This window comes from Eretmochelys imbricata, chromosome 13, assembly GCF_965152235.1.
Source record: "Eretmochelys imbricata isolate rEreImb1 chromosome 13, rEreImb1.hap1, whole genome shotgun sequence".
NCBI classification, from domain to species: domain Eukaryota; kingdom Metazoa; phylum Chordata; order Testudines; family Cheloniidae; genus Eretmochelys; species Eretmochelys imbricata.
The window spans coordinates 42,224,100-42,244,560 of NC_135584.1; the positions used below are offsets into that span (position 1 = coordinate 42,224,100).

At 43.7% G+C, this 20,461-nt stretch overlaps 1 protein-coding gene across 1 annotated transcript; it reads left to right on the forward strand.

The window, feature by feature from the left end:
- Positions 1-184: 184 nt before the first annotated feature.
- Positions 185-20,435, forward strand: LOC144273282 (olfactory receptor 6M1-like). Its single transcript, XM_077831763.1, has 4 exons — positions 185-382; positions 4,798-5,014; positions 18,899-19,250; positions 19,823-20,435. The coding sequence occupies exons 1-4, from the start codon at positions 185-187 to the stop codon at positions 20,433-20,435; spliced, it is 1,380 nt and encodes a 459-aa protein (XP_077687889.1).
- The last annotated feature ends 26 nt before the right edge of the window (positions 20,436-20,461 follow it).

A 20,461-nucleotide genomic window follows, 5' to 3' on the forward strand; every position in this document is an offset into this window, starting at 1 on the left:
TTATGTATAACAGGGGTGAAAACCAGATGTTTGTTAGATACTGGCTCAGAAGTCACCACCATTACTGAGTTATTATTTGAAAGACAAGGAGCTGACCATGCACAGCACACAGTTTCTATGTCTAACAGTAGTTAATGGACTGGCAGTCCCAGTGGTGGGATGCCTCGAAGCAGACATAGACTACATGGGTCAGACTCTGCCAGGGAAATGCATCTTCATCCTGAAAGACGAAGCCTCTGAAGGGAGCCATGTGGGAGAAGGAGTCCCAGGGATTCTAGGGATGAACATCATTAGTGAGCTGAAGGAGCTACTGTTGCCAGTAGAAGGAACCAGGAGGGTAAATTGCCATGGGCACCCCGAGAAGAATGCTGTGCTGAGTCGAGTACTGGCTTGAGCAGAGAGACAAAACCATTGACTGGGCCCTGCGGGGCAGATTGGAAATGTTAACGTGGGCAGAAAACAGAAGAGTGTTGTTCCTCCTCGGAGAGGGAAGGTCCTTGATGAACACTGCTGGGTACCAGGAAATACCAATAGATACCTGTGGGACCCCACTCAATATTCCCTCCCAGCTTGACTGTGAATCATTCATAACTACTCTCTGAGTACATTTTCTAAGTCGTTGTGCACCTACCTTATAATAGGATCATCAGTGTTTTTTTCCCTGGTTTGCTGATGAGAAGGCGATCTGAGACCGTATGAAATGTCTGACTAAAGTTGAGATATACCATGTCTACTGTTCTTGTCCCCGCCCCCAACCCTCGTCTTCTTACCCGGTCAAAGGAGGATATGAGGTGTGTTTTGTATGGGGAGACTTTGGCAAACCAGTAAAGTGCCTGAAACCACTATGGCTTATTGCCAGAAGCAGCCAAGTCAGCAGGCTGTAAATTGGCCATTCAGCACTCTCAGTTTGACTAAGGCAGGAGCGGGAGTGATGGAGGGGAGTTTTGGGTGCCACAGAGAGGGCAGCTTGACCCTGTGTCCTTCCTGATAAGAATTGTGTTGAAGTTGCTGATACATGCAACTTAGAAGAACAGAATGTGCCCCAGGAATGTCTACTGGGGCCTCAAGGCTGCAAACTCTGGAAAAACCCACACCTGGTTAATTGATAATCAGAAGGAACCTCTCGCTTGACCATTGAAACTGCTTACTTAACAAGTTTGCTTTAAGGGACATGTCATTCTATTACTAAGGTATAAATAAGGGGGAAAAGTTTTTATTTACTGACAGCACCTCACACAGAGTAAAAGTTACCAAGAGTTTTGGGTTGAAAGAACCCCGGGTAACAGGTTTGACATGATTTGTTCTTTACAAATCCATGTTGACTGTTAGTTGTCACCTCATCTTCCAGGTACTTGCAAATTGATTATTTGCTCCATTCTTTCCGGGTACAGAAGTTAAGTTGAGTGGTTTATAATTCCTGGGTTGCCCTTATCTGCTTTTTATTGATAGGTACCACTTGCCCTCTTCCAGTCCTCTGGGATCTCTCCTGTCCTCCGAGAGTTCTCAAAAATATTCTTTAATTGCTAAGATCTCTTTGGCCAGTCCCTTAAGTATTCTCTGGTGTATTTCATCTGGCCCTGCTGACTTGAGGACTTCTAACTTCTAACTTCTAATTGGAATTCATTTGCAAATTGGATACTATTAATTTAGGCTTAAATAGAGACCGGGAGTGGCTAAGTCATTATGCAAGGTAGCCTATTTCCTCTTGTTTTTTCCTACCCCCCCCCCCCCCGCAGATGTTCTGGTTTAACTTGGATTTAAACTTGGAGAGTGGTCAGTTTGGACGAGCTATTACCAGCAGGAGAGTGAGTCTGTGTGTGTATGGGGGTGGGTTTTTGGAGGGGGGTGAGAGAACCTGGATTTGTGCAGGAAATGGCCTAACTTCATTATCATGCACATTGTGTAAAGAGTTGTCACTTTGGATGGGCTATCACCAGCAGGAGAGTGAATTTGTGTGGGGGGGTGGAGGGTGAGAAAACCTGGATTTGTGCTGGAAATGGCCTAATCTGACGATTACTTTAGATAAGCTATTACCAGCAGGACAGTGGGGTGGGAGGAGGTATTGTTTCATATTCTCTGTGTATATATAAAGTCTGCTGCAGTTTCCACGGTATGCATCTGATGAAGTGAGCTGTAGCTCACGAAAGCTCATGCTCAAATAAATTGGTTAGTCTCTAAGGTGCCACAAGTACTCCTTTTCTTTTTGCGAATACAGACTAACACGGCTGTTACTCTGTAACTCGTCTAAGTAATTCTTAACTTGTTGTATCCCTATTTTAGCCTCAGATCCTACCCCATTTGCACTGATGTTCACTGTTAGTCCTCTGATAACTGATAACCTTTTTGGTGAAAACCTAAACAAAAATGGCATTTAATATTTGGGCAATTCCTGCATTTTCTTGTGACTGTGTTTCCCTCCTCGTTGAGCAGTGGTCCTTTCCTGTCCTTCATCTTCCTCTTGCTTCTAATGTATTTGTAAAATGTTTTCTTGTTACCCTAAATACTTCAATGGTTGCGATTCTCAAACACTACAGTAATGGGGACAGTATAAAAACCTAAGATAGCTTGAGGGCTAGAGCTCAAACATGGCTTATTAAAAAAAGAGAAAAAAGATATGCAAATGCATATCCTTAATGCCGTGCCTAAGTCATTTAATAGGTCTGCACCTGCATGGCTAGGACACAAGGAGGGGTCTGGGCAGCTAATGCTGAGACACCATGAGCACTTTATCCAGCATCAGAAGCATATTTTGGCTGAATTGTCTCTTCAGTCTAGTGGCCTGTAAAGGAATTATGGTTTCTGATATTTTCTGGAGATATTGGGGAATATTGTGCTCTATGGGCCTGGTGCAAAGGTCACTAAAGGCAAGGGGAGGACTTCCCTTGGTCTGAGTGGGGTTTGGAGCAGGGTCTACTGGAATGTTGATTGACGTTTTTGAAGGGAACTTAGGTAATGGGGTATCTAATTCCCCTTGACTTTACCCTTTGAAAATTCCAGATGTGATTCATGATACTTCCCTCCTGCAGGAGCTCTGTCAGAGGTCCAGCTGGTGGAGTCTGGAGGGGGTGTGAAAAAGCCCGGAGACTCTCTCCACCTCTCCTGCAAAGCCTCCAGCTTCTTCATCAGTAGCAAGTGGCTGGATTGGATCCGTCATGTTCCTGGGAAGGGACTGGAGTGGGTCTCCAGTGTAGACAGTGCAGGTACCCCATATGACCTGGACTCAGGGAAAGGGCAATTCACCATCTCCAGAGACGCCTCAGGTAACCTGGTGCATTTGCACATCAGCAGCCTGAAACCTGAAGATGACAGTGTGTATCCTCGTGCTAGAGATATGGGATCCCACAGTGATTCACTTCATTACAGATACCCTAATGGGATGCTGCGCTGGAGAAAGTCACTAAAGAAAGTGAAAAGAAAAGGAGGACTTGTGGCACCTTAGAGACTAACCAATTTATTTGAGCATTAGCTTTCGTGAGCTACAGCTCACTCTTTCCACGGTATGCATCCGATGAAGTGAGCTGTAGCTCACGAAAGCTTATGCTCAAATAAATTGGTTAGTCTCTAAGGTGCCACAAGGACTCCTTTTCTTTTTGCGAATACAGACTAATATGGCTGTTACTCTGAAACCTAAAGAAAGTGAAATCCTCTGACTGCCTTCTGCTTCAGTCACAGAGTACAAGAAATTCAGAGAATCCTAGAAAGGTAGGGCTGGAAGAGGGACTTCAAGAGATCATCTAGCCAACGCCCCTGCACAGAGGCAGGATTAGATATACCTAGACCACCCCTGGTGGAACCTTTCCTCATCTGTTCTTAAAAACCTCCAGTGGTGGGGATTTCACAGCCTCTCTAGGTAACTGGTTCCAATGCTGATAGTGAGATATGCTTATCCTTAGAACGTTTTTTCCCCCTGGTGTCTAATCTAAATCTCCCTTGACGGATTTTCCATTTGTTTATTTTCTCAAAGCCATAGAATCATAGAGGCGATAATTGCTAGTGATGGAGAATCCACCATGACTCTTGTCAAGTTGTTCCAATGGTTAATTCACCTCAATGTCTTTTTAAAAAAATCACCTTATTTCCAGCTGGACATTGTCTAGCTTCAGCTTCCAGCATTGGATCCTTTATATCTTTGTCTGCTATACTGAAGAGCCTGTTATCAAATTTCTCTTCCACATCTAGGTACTTGGAATGCAAGCAAGTCACCCCTTAATCTTCTCTTTGTTTTAGATAAAGCAGATTGAGCTCTTGGAGCTTCTCACTATAAGGCAGGTTTGTCTAATCCTTTAATCATTGTGGTGGTACTTCTCTGAACCGTTTCCAATTTATCAACATCCGTTTTGACCTGTAGCCACTGGAAGTAGACAAAGGAGTCCAGCAGCCATCACACCAGTGCCAACTACAGAGGTAATATAACCTCCGATTCCAACCAGAGATTCCCCTGTTTACCAGGGGGTAGCCTTTCAGGGAACTACATGAGTCTTTCTTTAAAATTGTCCCTGGGAATAGGATATTTCAGGAACTGTGCCTTGTGTATACTTCTCTGAGGACATGACTCTTACACTAGGCTTTTCAAGCCCCATTAAGAATACCAGCCAATATGGTTACACACGTGGGTAAAGGTCAGCATGGGTGTAAGTGCTTCCAGGACTGGGGCCTGAGTATTGCTGTGTCACAATAGGACATTTTAGGGGCTCTGCATATTTGATGCCATAGTCAGCGATGACTTCCTCTCTCGGGGGCGGGGGTTTATGAATGGCCGTGAATGTGTTTTTTCTCACTGTGTGTTTTGCACAGTAGTACGCGGTGGTGTCTTCAGATTTCAAGCTGTTCATCAGGAGATACGTTGTGCTGATGGAGCTGTGCGTGCTGATGGTGGTTCGCCCTTTGAGTCTCCGGGTAGAAAGTGTTGAAATTATCAGTCCTAATCGTTGCTACTCACTCCAGGCCTTTCCCCGGAGCCTGTCGGACATAGCTCATGGAGTAGTCAGTAAATGTGTAACCGGACGCTTTGCAGGTGAGCTTCACAGACTCTCCAGGCTTTTTAATTTCTGCCCCAGGCTGAACCAACTGGATTTGGGACCCGACACCTGTGGATAAACAGGAAGAATGCTTACTAATGTCTTTGACTTCTCCACCTTTCCCCTTGTAATTCAACAACCCCTCTGTAAAATATTGATAGTAACCCTTTCTTTCTCCCACCCTTTATCTACCTGGTCTGTTTAGATTTTAATCTTTTTAGGGCAAGAACAGTTTCTGTCTGTCTGCACAGAGCCCAATGAATGGGGCTTTGATGTCAGTCTGGGTCACTACAAGCTACCTTAATACTGCTTATGAGAAATTCATAGATCTTTTTGGACATGCTCACCTGTTAAAGTTGCTAGCAGGAAGAGAAAGCAGAGCAGAGGGGCCATGGTTGCTGTTCTCAAACACCAGCTTCTGTGGACCCAGAGAGAGCAAATTGCCTTTGCAGGTGAGTTTTTTCTCTGAGGTTTTAAACAGGCGATTCGCCTACTTCATTTGCATGTGGACAGCGCAGTGGACTTAAAAGTCCTGCAGGCGGAAGATCTAGGGCTGGCTTGATGCATCAGTGTGGCTTGTCAGCCCGATTATTTCTGTTACATGATCCCATTGCTCTTCTGTCTCGTCTCATCTGTTCTTCTGCATGGTGCTTGGTCACTTTTGGCACAGAAAGCAACTCTTGAGATCTAAGGGAGTAAAGGGCTTTAGACCCTCAACTCCCATTGCCTTACAATGGGATTTGGGCACCTAACTCCCTTAGGTTCATTGTGCTTGGTGGAGGGAAAAGAGAACCTCTACTCTACCTTGATTTAAATCCAACATGTCATGTTAGAGCTCCTTGCCTTATTTGAACTTTATTTTAGATCTTTGCACTTCTGGCTGGAAAGTGTAAGAATTACAAATGCCCTGTATGGTAAAGAACAGATGAACTAGTTCTGAGGCGCACTGAGGATGGACTAGATGGGGGTAAAAGGGGTTACAGAATTCAGGAGAAACGTCCCAAGAAATGGGAGAACCCAACGGTCCCTCTCGTTCAGTCTATTTGCTCCAGCACCAGCTGCCTCAGAGGAAACTGCATGACATCCTCTTGCAGCCCGTTTTAGAATACTCTGCACACAAGGGGAAACGACTTCCCAACACCTCCTTGGCTCTGTGTCTGTGCGTTCGTTTTTGTGTAGGTGGACGGGGAGATCACAACGCTGGGGTCACCAAGGAGCTTAATGACAGGTTAGTCTCTAAGGTGCCACAAGTACTTCTTTTCTCTTTTCAAGGAGCTTAAGGATGTTAGACACTGAAATGAATGGTATTTATGTGCTCAGTACTCTTAGCCTCCTTTCAAAATGCCAGCTGGACACTGGGGCCGAGTGAACTTCACAGTGAGAATTCAGGCATTGGGTAAGCTTAGGTGCCTACAGGATTGGGCAGCCGTTGAATGGGGGTTTTGTGAATATAGCCCTTAGTCATCAACACTTTCCTTTGTGCAGGTGAATAGTTGCATTGAACTCAGGAGCTAGGAACTGCAAAGGAACCCAAGGGAACTAGGCACCTAACTACCTTTGAAGTTCAGTAGGATTTGGGTGCCTAACTCCCTTAATTCCCCCTGAGAAGCCCAGCCCATGCAACTACTCATGTGAGTAAAGGCAAGCATGTGTGTAAGTGTTTCCAGGATCAGGGCTTCAGATTCGCTGTGACATTAGGGCACTTGGGGGGCATTGCATTTCTGATACCACTGTCAGCAACAGTGAGCCATTTCAGGCAGGGTTGATGAGTGGCCAGGGATGTGTCTCTTCTCACTGTGCCCCTTGCACAGTAATACACAGCACTGTCTTCAGATTTTAGGCTGTTCATTTGCAAATACGCTGTGCTGAGGGGAACATCCACGCTGATGGTGACTCGCCCTTTCAGATTTTGGGGATAGAAGGTCTCAAAAGTATCTGTCCTGATGGATGCTACCCACTCCAGTCCTTTCCCGGGAGCCTGTCGGATCCAGTTCATTCGGTACTCATTAAATGTGTAGCCGGACGCTTTACAGGTCAGCTTCATAGACTCTCCAGGCTTTTTGATTTCTGCCCCAGACTGGACAAACTGGATTTCGGACCTGACACCTGCTGATAAAGAGCAAAGAATTATTGAGTCCTTTAGCTGCCCTACATTTCTCCCCACCCTGCCAGACACCCACCCTTAGTCTGCTTTGTCTATTCAAGGTGAGATTTTCAATGCCAACCAGCACATACGGCTGTCCAATTCCCATTCAGATAAATGGGAACTGTGGGGCCAACCCCCCTAGGTAGCTTTGAAAATCTAAAGCTAGGCACTTCAGGAACAGTGATTATGTCTCGCTTTGTACAGGGCCTAGCACAAGAGACCCAGTCTCATCGGGGTCTTTGAAATCTTACTGTTCTAATACCAACTGTAAGGTCAAAGTTAATACTAATTCCACTACTATTACTTTTGCTAGTACTATTTTTATGTCTCCGAGGGGATTTGAATGCCAATTCCCACTAATTTTAATGGGAATGGAGTGTTCCAATCCTTTAGGCAGCTTTGAAAGTCTGACTCTAAACGACGTAAGATGCCTTTGCTCATTCTTACCTGATAACACTGCTGCTAAGAAGAGGAAGCTTAGCAACGGGGTCATGGTTGCTTGGATAAAAGAGCGTCTGAGGAGACAAGGAAGCAAATTCCTTTTGCTGGTGACAGTTCCCACTGAGGCTTTAAAGAGGAAATGGCCCTACCTCATTTGCATATGGGTAATGCTGTAACCTTAAAAGTCACAAAGCGTGACTGGGTGGAGTTTGTCTGAGGCACTCTGGAAAGCACTAGATTAGACATAACGCAGCAACATTTTCTGGGCAGGGACTGTATTGTTTCACTTTTGTCCTGCACTAAGAGATCTTTGGGGCAGTGCTGCAAATATAACCAACTCTCCTGCTTTGGCAGATGGGTGCAGCTGAGGCACAGAGGTTCGTCTAAGAGCACACACGGTATCTGTCAGACTCGAGCTTGGTAAATGAACCTGTATCCCCCCGGCTCTCAGACCAGTGCATAAACTGCAACCTTGAACTCTTAAAGCAGAAAAGTGTCCAGAATTATCACACTTGATGGCAACTGAAAATCTGGAAGGGCTATTAAGCCTCTTGCTTCAGAGTTTAAGCCAATCTCTAATTATTAGACACCAGGATGAGATCTACTTAGTGACAGATTATACCACATATGCCTGCTGAGTGGTTCTTATGCCGTCCTCTGAAACATCCGAGGCTGACCCCATGTAGGTACTGCATATTCCTGGTGAATAACTAACGTCCATAGTAAAAGGTATAGTAGATTTCACTGAGGAAATGTTAGCATAATTCACATAGACAGAATGTGTGGCTTTGTCCCACAAAATTAATTTGAATTGTGGTAGCACATAGGGGCCGAATAGAAAGTAGGACCCCCTGTATCTAGGCACCAATACATATATATTCCCTATCCCAAAGAGTTTATGATGTAAATAGACAAGGGATGGGAGGGAAAACAGAAGTTCAGTGGCTTACGAATACAACAAGGGATGGGAGGGAAAACAGAAGTTCAGTGGCTTACAACTACATCGTGGGGGTCAACACCAAGGAGGGAGAAGAACTATTAAGGCTAAAGGATAATGTTGGCACAAAGAACAAATGGAGACAAACTGACCACGAACACATTTCGGCAGGAAATAAAGATTCTAACCTTTGAAGGGGTGAGGGTCTAGACCAGCCTCCCACTAGAAATAGTGGGACCAAAATAACTAAGTAGTTTTAAGATGGAGCTTGGTGAATTTATGAGCTGGGTTATGTGCTGGGGTTGTTTGGGAGAGAAGGAACTGGACTAAATGACCCAGGAGGTCCCTTCCTGTCATGTGTTCCGGTGAGTTTCCCAAGATCACACAGCCCATTCACGGCAGAAACAAGAATAGACGCCAATTCTCCTGTCTCCTAGTCACATTTGGAAGTATTAGACTTTTATCAGTAAATGTTGATTTCACTGTACACACACAGACCAAAAAAATTTCCATTGATAATAGCTGAAATTTACAGATAGGCAAAGAAAATGCTGCTTGTGAACTTAGTTTGATTTCAGAATATTTACACCGTATATTTTGACATGATGTTGACCATTTGTGTTTAACACTTTAACTTTTTGAATCTCAGTATCTACCAGTATTTTATGTGTCCAATCCCCCAACTGTGAACATTTAGATAAAAATAAAAAGAAATCTTAAAAATAAGTATTAATATCTGAAATCAGAGCAAAATAAAAATTGAACTCTGCCAAGACAACTCATATTCCCGAACCCTATTCACTGGATCAATTTTATGAACGGTAAGAGACTGCTGATGCTTCAGGCTAAGTACATTCATGGGGAGAAAATATCAGGAACTAAAGAGATCTTTTAATGTTCTGGATAAAGACATAAGAACCAATGACTGGAATTTAAAGCCAGACATTCCAAGTAGAAATCCAAATTTTTGACAGGAAGGATGTTTAACTTTTGCAACAAGCAAATGGCAGACTCTCCATCTCTCACGGTCTTCAGATCAAGAGAGGATGCTTTTCTGGAAGATACTTTAGTCAAACACAAATTACTGGGCTCAATCCAGAGGCAACTGGATGAAATTCTTTGGCCCGGGTTATGGAGATCAGACTGGATGAACTAATGGTTCCTTCTGGCGTGAAAAATCAATGAACATAATGGATCTGAGTCGAGGACCAATGAAGTCAATAGAGAGACTCCCATTGACTCAGTGTTCCTTGGGCTGGGCTTACAGCTGAATAATAGAAGCTCCTGCTTCTAATGCTGAGGATGCTGCTGTGGATTGAGTGACATTCGCCTCTGGGTTATTGTACTAGCCTGCGATACAGTGGGCAGCACAGTGATACGTTGCACTGTCATCCGCCTACAAGTTCCTCATTTCCAAGTGAACCATGTTGTGGGTGTTATCCCTCGTGATACTGAACCGCGGCCGAAGAGACTGCGGCACGTTTGTTGATACCCCATTTGTGCTGACCTCTCCGATCCAGGTCAGTCCAATCTCACGGGCTTGCCGGACTCATTGCATCAATATTTGGTGAAATTGAAGCCAGAAAACTTGCAAGACAGCTTCAGGGACTCTCCCAGCCTTTTAACTTCTGCAATTGGTTGAATCAGGGACACTTGGCTCTGGACAACTAAAGATATAAAGATATGTTTTGTAGGTAGTCAGATAACTGCAGAAGCAATGATATTAGCAAGATAGATATTTTAGAAGATTTCAGAGAGAGACTGCAGAAGGATGGATTGATGGATGGATAACTTGTTCATGTGAATATGTGGCTAGAAAAAAGCCAGAAAAAAAGTTTCCTTAAAGAAAATCCAGTAAGGGTCGATCTACACAGCATCTTGGAATGAGCTTTCCAACCCAGTTCTACAGACTAGGACTAGCCAGGTTCACACTCGTGCTGTAAAAATAGCTATATAAACAGCACTTTGTAGGTGCAGCTTGGGCTGGAGCTGAGTCTTTGAAGCCCATTCCCCCACAGACTGTTTGTCAATCCAAAATGCTGTGTAGACATACCTTTGAAGACCCTAGTGGAGCTCAAGGTGCTGTCACCACTTGGGTGTTGTAGTTCATAAATCATTTATATCATTCAAATGATTTGCCAGGAAAAGACTTTTCTCTAGGTTCCAGACAACTCTACCTACCCACAGAGCAGCTCAGCAGTATGGAGAGACAAATGAAGGTACACATGGTGGTGTATATGAACAACAGCAAAATATTTGGCAGAGGGAGAAGGCAATAGAAATGGGTAGCCTTCTTCAGAAAGAAATTGTTCCAGACAGTCTTTAATAGAGAAAAAGGAACTCACATTTGCATTAGGATGACTACAAAATAACTCAGTCAGCCCCATCCCCATGAAATTCTGCTGTCTCTCGGTTCATCCTATGCTCTAACTCAACCACAAGTTACGGGTTTGCCATGGGAATCACTGGGTGAGGTTCTCTGGCCTGTGCTGACTTTTCAGCTTGGAAAAGAGATGACTAAGGGGGGATTTGATAAAGGTCTCTAAAATCATGACTGCTGTGGAGAAAGTAAATAAGGAAGTGTTATTTACTCCTTCTCATAACACAAGAACTAGGGGTCACCCAATTAAATTAATAAGCAGCAGGTTTAAAACTAACAAAAGGCAATATTTCTTCACACAGCCGCACAGTCAACCTGTGGAGCTCTGCCAGAGGATGCTGTGAAGGCCAAGACTAGAATAGGGTTCAAAAAAGAACTAGATGTAAGTTTATGGAGGACAGGTCCATCAATGGCTATTAGCCTGGATGAACAGGAATGGTGTCCCTGTCCTCTGTTTGCCAGAAGCTGGGAATGGGCGACAGGGGATGGATCATTTGATGATTCCCTGTTCTGTTCATTCCCTCTAGGGCACCTGGCATTGGCCTCCGTTGGATGACAGGATACTGGGCTAGGTGGACCTTTGGTCTGTCCCAGGATGGCTGTTCTTATGTTCTTATGCTATGCAGAAAATCAGACTAGATTATTTTAATGGTCCCTTCTGGCTTTGAAATCTAGAAATCTCAGAATTCAGTTTTCAACTGTCCAGGCTGGCTTCAGAAGGTGGCATTTTCAAAGTGCTGGAAGGGATTTAGACACTCAGTATGCAAAGTTAGGCATCTCCCACCCTTAGGCTCCTCTGGAAATTAAAGCTCAAGTTTCCAGGGCTTTATTTCTGGACTAAGTCAAGGACTGCTGACTTCTCCTCCCTTCCAGAAAGCGAAGAGGCAAGGCACCACTGTGAGAATTGACATAGCCCTCCTGGCATCTTTCACAGCCTTCCTATAGCTCCCAATCCCCCAGGGGCTCTCCAAATGTTTCCCACAAATATTTCTATCTTTTCTTCCTCGATAATTCCTGTCCCACTGCTGCCAGATGTGGAATAGCCATCACATTTTTCCTTCTCAGCCCTCTGCTGCCATCATATGGGCACTTCACCTGGTCAGAGATTTTTTTTAGAAAAAGGCATCTACCTCTGTGACATTTAAAAATAAGTTGAATTTATATTTCCCTTTCCAGTGAAAATAGGATTTGTTCTCTGCTCAGTGACTTCTTTTTCCTGCCACAATCCTATCAAAAAACTCTCAGCTTCTTCAGTATTTCTGCTCCACCTCCCTTCCATTTGCCAAACACATGCTTGATGTGCTCTTGCAAGGACAATAACCTGTTTTTCCTCACTGTGTGTCTGGAACAGTAATACACGGCAGTGTCTTCAGGTTTCAGGCTGCCCATCTGAAAGAACACCAGGCTGTTGGAATTGTCCCTGGAGATGGTGAACCTCCTAAGAATAGCCGGGGAGTGGTAGGCTTGGCTGCCATCATTGGTAACTGTGGACACCCACTCCAGTCCCTTCGCAGGAGCCTGGTGGACCCAATTCATCCAGTAGCTGCTGAAGATGAACCCAGAGGCTTGACAGGTGAGGCGGAGAGAATCTCCCGGCTTCTTCACACCCCCTCCAGACTCTGCTAGTTGTACATCTGCCTTGACCCCTGTAAAGACAGAATTATGGTAGTTAATATTATTTTTAAAAAGTAGCCAAGTTATTCATTTCTGGGGGCTGGGCATGTCAAACTTCCAGAGTTGGGTGCCCATATCCCATCGAAATTCAATAGGATTTTGGCATCTAACTCCCTTGGGGGTCTCTGGAAATCCCAACTTTGGCCCTAAAGTTAATTTCCAACAGCACTTAAAAGACTCAGAAGCCTAAATCCCATTGGCTTTCATTGAGACTTGTGCATCTAACTCACTTCAGCACTTTTCAAACTTTTTACTCTAGCCTCCTTAAGAGCCCGATATTTAAAGGTCTTTATGGGACTAAAGATGCAGTTAGAGACCTAGTGGGGTTTCCACCAAGGTGTCTAACTCCCATTGAAATAAGTGAGGGCCAGGGGTTCAGGGCCTAGTGTGATTTTTCAAAGGTGTCTATCTGCACATTTAGATGCCTAAATAGATTTTAAAATCTGCCCCTAAATTCACATTGGGCATCTAAATAAACAAATGTCTTCAGAATTGCTTGAGCACAAAACGATTCTTGTGTAAATCCACAGAAGCTGGTGGAGTCAATTATACGTCTAAATGAAGATTTGGCATCTGGATGTTCAAAGTGCTGTAAGGCATTTAGGCACCTAACTCTCACTGACTTTCAGTGGGATTTGGGTGCATAAGTCCCCTAGGCTCCTTTGGAAAAATATCAGCCCTAGGGTGTGATTTTTCAAAGCTCCATATGGTGATAATTGATCAAGCACCTCTAATTAATTTTAATGGCAATTTTGCTTCCAAATTAAGTCAAAATCTTAATTCTTGGCACCAGCGTCTGAAAGTCCTTGCCAGAATGTCCTGGTTTTGCATAAACTAAACTTAAAAAAAAAGGAAGAAAAATGCTGACCTGAAAAGATTTCTGAAAGGGAAAACCAGAGAATAATTGGAATTATATTGCAGATTTGGGATATACTCCTTTAACAGCTCAGATACTCCTTTGTGGAGAATGATTTGGGTACCAGTTTTCTCAGTGAGTATTCCTGTTTGCTTGCCTTTTAATAGGCTGGCTTGTTACTGGATTTGCATAGACCACTTCAATTAAGTTTCAAGCACCCTCCGAACTATAAATACAAGCCAATAAGGACTGTCAGTGTAGGAGTAAAAAGAATCCAGTGAACACGGAAAGTAAGGGGGCGAATGGGATTCACTATCAAACTCTAGGCTTGTGGGATGGTCAAAAAACTGTGGACTTCAGGAGCGGTCTGTCTGCTGTGGGAAGACTGCAGGGCTAGGAGAGGAAGTGGTCAATGTGAGGGGGTTTCCTCAGTGTGAATTCTGCCGCAGAACAAAAGCAGGTGTGAATTGTATCGGTGTGAAATAGAGCAGCCCTAACCTCTTTTCTAGTCCTTTGCCTCCCTCTGGTGTTCATTTACAGCCAACAGTAATGTCAATGGATATGTAAAGGTTCACACATGCTCCTTTCATATCTCTCTGCTGCAAAGGGGGAAAAAATAGCTTAATAACAAGCTATGTACGTGGATACTGTGATTGAGCTTTGAATTCAGATGAATCCTGTCTTGGTTTGGGATCTACCCTAGGGCTTGGGAGATGGGGAATGTGTTCCCTGTTCAACCCCCAACTCTGTGACCCTGGGGCTCTGTGCCGCAGTTTCCCCATTTATAAAATGGGGATAGTAGAATTGCCCTACTTCCCAGGGGTGTTGAGAAGCTAAATGCATTAACGGCTGTGCGGTGCTCAGACACTACAGTGATGCGGGACAGATAAATATCCCAGACTGCAAAAGCCCCTTAGAACAGTAACTCTCTATAGTGTCAGGTTTCAGAGCGGTAGCCGTGTTAGTGTGTATCCGCAAAAACAACGAGGAGTCCTTGTGGCACCTTAGAGACTAACACATTTATTTGGGAATAAGCTTTTGTGAGCTAGAATCCACTTCATCAGATGCATGAAGTGAAAAATACAGGAACAGGTATAAATACATGAAAGGATGGAGGTTGCTTTACCAAGTGTGAGGTCAGTCTAACGAGATAAGTCAATTAACAGCAGGATACCAAGGGAGGAAAAATAACTTTTGAAATGGTAAGAGAGTGGCCCATTACAGACAGTTGACAAGAAGGTGTGAGTAAGAGTAGGGGGAAATGAGTATTGGGGAAATTAAGTTTAGGTTTTGTAATGACCCAACCACTTCCAGTCTTTATCCAGGCCTAATCTGACGGTATCCAGTTTGCAAATTAATTCCAGTTCTGCAGCTTCATGTTGGAGTCTGTTTCTGAAGTTTTTTTGTTGAAGAATTGCTACTTTCAGGTCTGTTATTGAGTGACCAGCAATGCCAGCGGTGCCCCTCTGCCATGTACATTGGCCAAACCGGACAGTCTCTACGCAAAAGAAAAATCTGACATCAGGAATCATAACATTCAAAACCATTCAAAAACCAGGAGGAGAACACTTCAATCTCTCTGGTCACTCAATAACAGGTGCTTTAAGGTAGTGCAGTTTGCTCTTCGACTCCCTTACAAATCCCAACCTCTGCACTCCTCTTACTATTACTTCTAGATCTTCTCCCTCCTGGGCTCTTCCTCTGATGTCACCTACCACCACCAGGCTCCATGGTCCAGGCTCCCCACTTCCTGGCTTCTTGCCCCAGTCTCTTAGCCCAGCCAGTCCCAGTTTACTCCCTGAACCCCAGATTCTCATCAGAGGTGTTTTCCCTCCTCACCGAACACTATCCCCATTCCCCACTGGCTCCCAGTCCCAGACTCTTTGTCCAGTCAGTCCCAGACCCCCACATCCCTATAGTGATAGGAACCATGCAGAGTAGGAAATGGAGGGACAGAGACATGTAAATGACTTATCAAGGTCACACAGCAAGTCAGGCAGAACTGAGAAGAGAAACCAGGTATCTTGGTCTCCATTCCATTGGGTCCTACACGCTCACCAGCTGTACCTGTGGTAACTGCGTGGAGATGATAAAAGTCCCATGACAAGGCTTTGATATGCTGAGATGTTGGGCATTTTTTCCTATTTCAGACAGAACAAATAGCTACATATGGGAAAACTTTTGCTTCTGATTTTGAGAGACATAGAGAGAGTCAAAACCCCAGAAAGGCTCTTCCATCCCAAACACAAAATCTTTATTGTAAGTGAAGAAAGAAATGAGGCCCCTCTGTTTTTATGGGTTCTGCTGTGCTCTGAACAGCAGACAGCCTGTGGGTGCTGATTGAGGGGCATCTGCAGTTCTATGGGGAAGGGGAAGCACTGGGCTGGGATAGCAAAAGGGCTGTGGGTCAGGAGACAGAGACTTCGGTAGAGATGTGTGTGATGTGGGAGCCCAGGGCTGCAATGAGAGTGAGGCTGTGGGAGAGAAAAGGTGGATGAGGTCGTATCTTTTATTCCACCAACTTCTGTTGATGAGAGAGACAAGCTTTCAGGCCACAAGGACCTCTTGTTCAGCTCTCTGGAAGGGTGGTCGTGGGTCTGTAATGAGGGGCATCAGCAGAGCTGGGTTTGTGTGACGTCAGGATTTGAATAGAAGGGGGCTGCTGATCAGGACTGAGGAGCATCAGGAATTGGGGATGGTGGAGAATCCCTGTGGATTCAACAGAACTGTTTGGTTTGTGAGCCTGGGATTTGACTAGATGGAGCCTGAGGGGTTGAAGGGTAACAGCGGAGGGGAGGCTGGAGAAAGGTGTCCAGGGCTGGAATAGGAAGGGGCTGTGGTGATGGTTCATGACTGAGAGATATTAAAAGAGCTCTGTGTGGGGAAGCAAGTGCTTGTGTCAATGGAGCAGAAAGGCATCTTCAGCTGGGGCAAACTTTACCTGTTTCAAAGACAGTTTACTCTGTTTTTCCTTGAGAGAGCCGAGACCAGACTCTGCAGCCTAAATAGTTGCTGCAAGTTCATCCCAGGTGATATTCTTACGCTAATTAATTGTGTCCCAAGGGAAAGCAAAGCCTTGAAATAAGCAGTGAAGAAATTGTTATGTTTATAATGCAAGAAGAAACATGAAAGGTACAGAAAGAAGGGTGGGGGAAGAGGTCTGGAAGTAGCGAATCAGAATTCCTAAATTTAAGTTGTGTGCTTGACTCGAGTCCATAGAAAGAATATTTAAAAAGGTAGATGTTACTATTCCACAAATGCTGGCTGTATCGACGTAGAACAGGGAAGTTCAGACTAGAGCTCTATATATCTATCTTCTTCTGTTTGTACATCTCACATCCTCAGCTCTATCTCTCTGTCTCCAACCCGGCTTGTCTGCCTTTCTATGCTCATGAAGAAAGTGTTTTGTATTTTCTGCAGAAGCTAATAAGTACTACTGTTACTCATCATCAGTTATCAATCAACTTAATATACAAAGTAAGGATCTAACTAAACTTCATATTGTTCTTTGTTTGAAGGTAGGTACCTTGTCCGCCTCCGGTCAACTTCAAATTGAGAATTCAAATGTTGGCTCCAGTTCAGCGCACTGATATTTTGAATGAAATCATCTGGAAAATGGAATTTCTCAGACCTTCTTAAAGAGGAAAAACTGGTGTAATCTCTACATGGATTCACTGTGTGAGTATATCTGAACCGCTACGATTGGTTTTCAGATATTATGATGGTGTCGCCTGCTTTTGAAAACAAAGGGGATCTATCTAGTGATTCCAATGGGAGTCTGCCCACTAATATCTACAGACCTGACATCAGATGTGTCATGAGCTATCCAAACATGAACAATTTCATATTGTGCTTTGCTGGCCTGATTTACTAATGTATCGGTCCAGCTTTCCACTAGTGTGAGCACATTAAAACAGAGGTTGGCATTTATTTTTATCTTTTGCATAACAGTTTATTCACACACAAAAAATGTCAGACAAGTTTTTGTGAATTTGGGTCAAATATCAGAAATCGTTTGGGACAAAAAAAATTAAAAAATCAAAATGGTTCATTCTGATATTTCCAAAATAAGATGTTTTGACATTTTAATTTGAAATGATGTTTCCTTTTGAAATTAAGCAAGCTTTGTTTTTAGCAAATTAAAACGTGTAAAAAGCACCCAAAAAGTGTCACAAAATGAAATCAAAAGAAGATGACAAAGAAAAATCATTTGGGGTCAAGGAAATTGTTCAACTTGAAAAGATTACTTTTTTTGTGGGAGAAACTCTCCTTGCTCCCCGAATAACAAAAACAATTTTGGTTCACCCAAAACTTTATTTAACTAAGACTTTTTTGTCTCAGCCAATGAAGTAATAAAATTCAAAATTTGTGGAGGTCTACATTGAAATCAAATTCATATGAATCTGAAAATGGAGCAACTCACTGGTGAATCAGACTTTCCATTTGATTATGTATTTTCTGCTGTTCTATTTCAAGAAGCAGTTTATTTGTAAAGTCCATTTTCTCAAAATGTTACATAATACGCTTCACCACCTCAGTAAGAAAACATACATGTAATATATACATCTATGTATACATATTTGAGAGAGAGAGAGAGAGAACCTGCTACTTAAGAGAATTTAAGAAAGAAACTTAAGAGAAACCTGAACCTGCAAATGTTAGTCAGGTGATTTTCATGTATACGCTGCTCAGTTACTTCTGAGCACCCACACATCTTTCCTGGCCTTGTTGTTGAGTGTTTGTACGTGGGATGAAACTTCTGAACTGAATTTTTTGTTTAAAAAACCTTTTCATAGGATGTGGGAGTTTGAGGAAATTCCATTTTCAAAAGAATTAAGAGTTAAGAAAGCTGGCAGTGATTAAAAAGTCAAGAGCTCAATTCCTAGCTGAGAGGCGGATCTGGTAAATCATTCATTTATTTGTGTGCATGTGAGTAACTAAAAATGTGTTTGTGTGTGGTTGACATCCACGGATTAAAGACGTCATGAGCTGAAATTGCAGCAAACGAGATTTCGGTTGGACAGGAGGAAACACTTCCCAATGTTAAGGGTAGTTAAGCACTAGAACAAATGACCTAACAAGGCGGTGGAATCTCTGTCTTTGCAGGTTTCTATGAACAGGTTACACAAGCACCTGATGTCATTGATGATCTGCGTAGCACTTAGTCCCACAGCAGTGCAGGGGACTGGACTAGCTGACCTACTGAGGTCCCTGCCCCGCCTATATTTCTATGATTCTATACGTTTGTGAAGGTTTTTTCCCTAGATCTTCAATCATTTTTGAGATTTAAAGCTGAGACTTACAAAGCCACATTTCAGATCCAGACAATCAGTTCCCATTAATTTTAATTTTATTTATAAAATGAATTTCCCCCTAGACATGTTATTTCAACTACATGAAATGTTTTTCTCTAGGTCCCTCACCTTTCATATCCATCCTCCCACAGGACCTACACTGTACATGAATCCTCTCAATCAAACTGTGGGGTCAGCGTTCATTCTGCTGGCTTTTCCAGTCACCTCAGAACTGCAGATATTCCTCTTTGTGGTCCTGCTGCTGCTTTACCTGCTCACCCTCGTGGGGAATATGCTCATCGTTTCCGTCATATGGTTCCATCATCGCCTGCACACTGCCATGTATTTCTTCCTCAGCAACTTATCCTTCCTGGACATCTTGTTCACCTCGGTCATTTCCCCTACAATGCTGGTCAGCCTCCTTTCAGATAGGAAGACCATCTCCATCACTGCTTGTCTGGCCCAAACCTTCTTCTTCATCTTCCTGTGCACAGTGGAGTTTGTCCTACTATAGATATAGTATACTATAGATATACCTCTATCATATCCCCCCCTTAGTCTCCTCTTTTCCAAGCTGAAGAGGCTAGGACTTTTCAGCTTGGAAAAGAGGAGACTAAGGGGGGATATGATAGAGGTCTATAAAATCATGAGTGGTGTGAGAAAGTGAATAAGGAAAAGTTATTTACTTGTTCCCATAATATAAGAACTAGGGGCCACCAAATGAAATTAATGGGGAGCAGGTTTAAAACAAATAAAAGGAAGTTCTTCTTCACTCAGCGCACAGTCAACCTGGGGAACTCCTTGCCTGAGGAGGTTGTGAAGGCTAGGCCTATAACAGGGTTTAAAAGGGATAAATTCATGGAGGTTAAGTCCATTAATGACTATTAGCCAGGATGGGTAAGGAATGGTGTCCCTAGCCTGTGTTTGTCAGAGGGTGGAGATGGATGGCAGGAGAGAAATCATTTGATACCTCTTAGGTTCACTCCCTCTGGGGCACCTGGCATTGGCCACATTGGCGGACAGGATACCGGGCTCGATGGACCTTTGGTCTGACCCAGTATAGCCGTTCTTATGTGCTTACTGAAGGTGATGTCCTTCAAAAGATATGTAGCCATCTTCAAGCCCTTATGCTACACAGTCATTATGAATGGCAGGGTGTGCTCCAGGCTTCTCCTTAGCTGTTGGATGGTAGCTTCTCTATCCATGCTTGGTCCAACCATAGTGTACACCAGGCTACCTTTCTGCAGCCAAGAACTAGACCATTTATTTGGTCTTATCAACCCTCTGCGAAAAGCTTCCTGTGTCGACACCAGCTACCTCAAAATGCTAGACTTCATTCTCTCCTCCATTGTATCACGGAGCTCCTTAACGTTGACCATAGTGTCCTACACCCACATCATAGCCACTATCCTCAGGATCCCCTCCATCCAAGGGCGCAAAAAAGCCTTTTCCACTTGCGTCTCTCACCTCACCATAGTAACCCTTGCCTACGGGAGTTCCATTTTTCTGCATGTCCAACCGCAGCACAACCAATCCTTGGCTTCTGAAAAAGGAGCTTCTCTGCTCACTGAGGTGGTGATACCCCTGTTGAACCCTTTCATCTACAGCCTCAGGAATGATAGAGTTAAGGAGGTCTTGAGAGATGCTGTAGTGAGGCTTATGGGTTGCTCAAAGAAGGTCAGTCCTTGAAACTATTCATTTTAAAAAGAGATAAA

Coding starts and splice junctions, on each gene's coding strand:
- LOC144273282 (XM_077831763.1), top strand. CDS start 185: ATGGGTCAGACTCTGCCAGGGAAATGCATCTTCATCCTGAAAGACGAA. Junction 5,015..18,898: donor TGTAACCGGACGCTTTGCAG/GTGAGCTTCACA, acceptor ATCCTCCCACAG/GACCTACACTGTACATGAAT. Junction 19,251..19,822: donor CTGTGCACAGTGGAGTTTGT/CCTACTATAGAT, acceptor CGTTCTTATGTG/CTTACTGAAGGTGATGTCCT.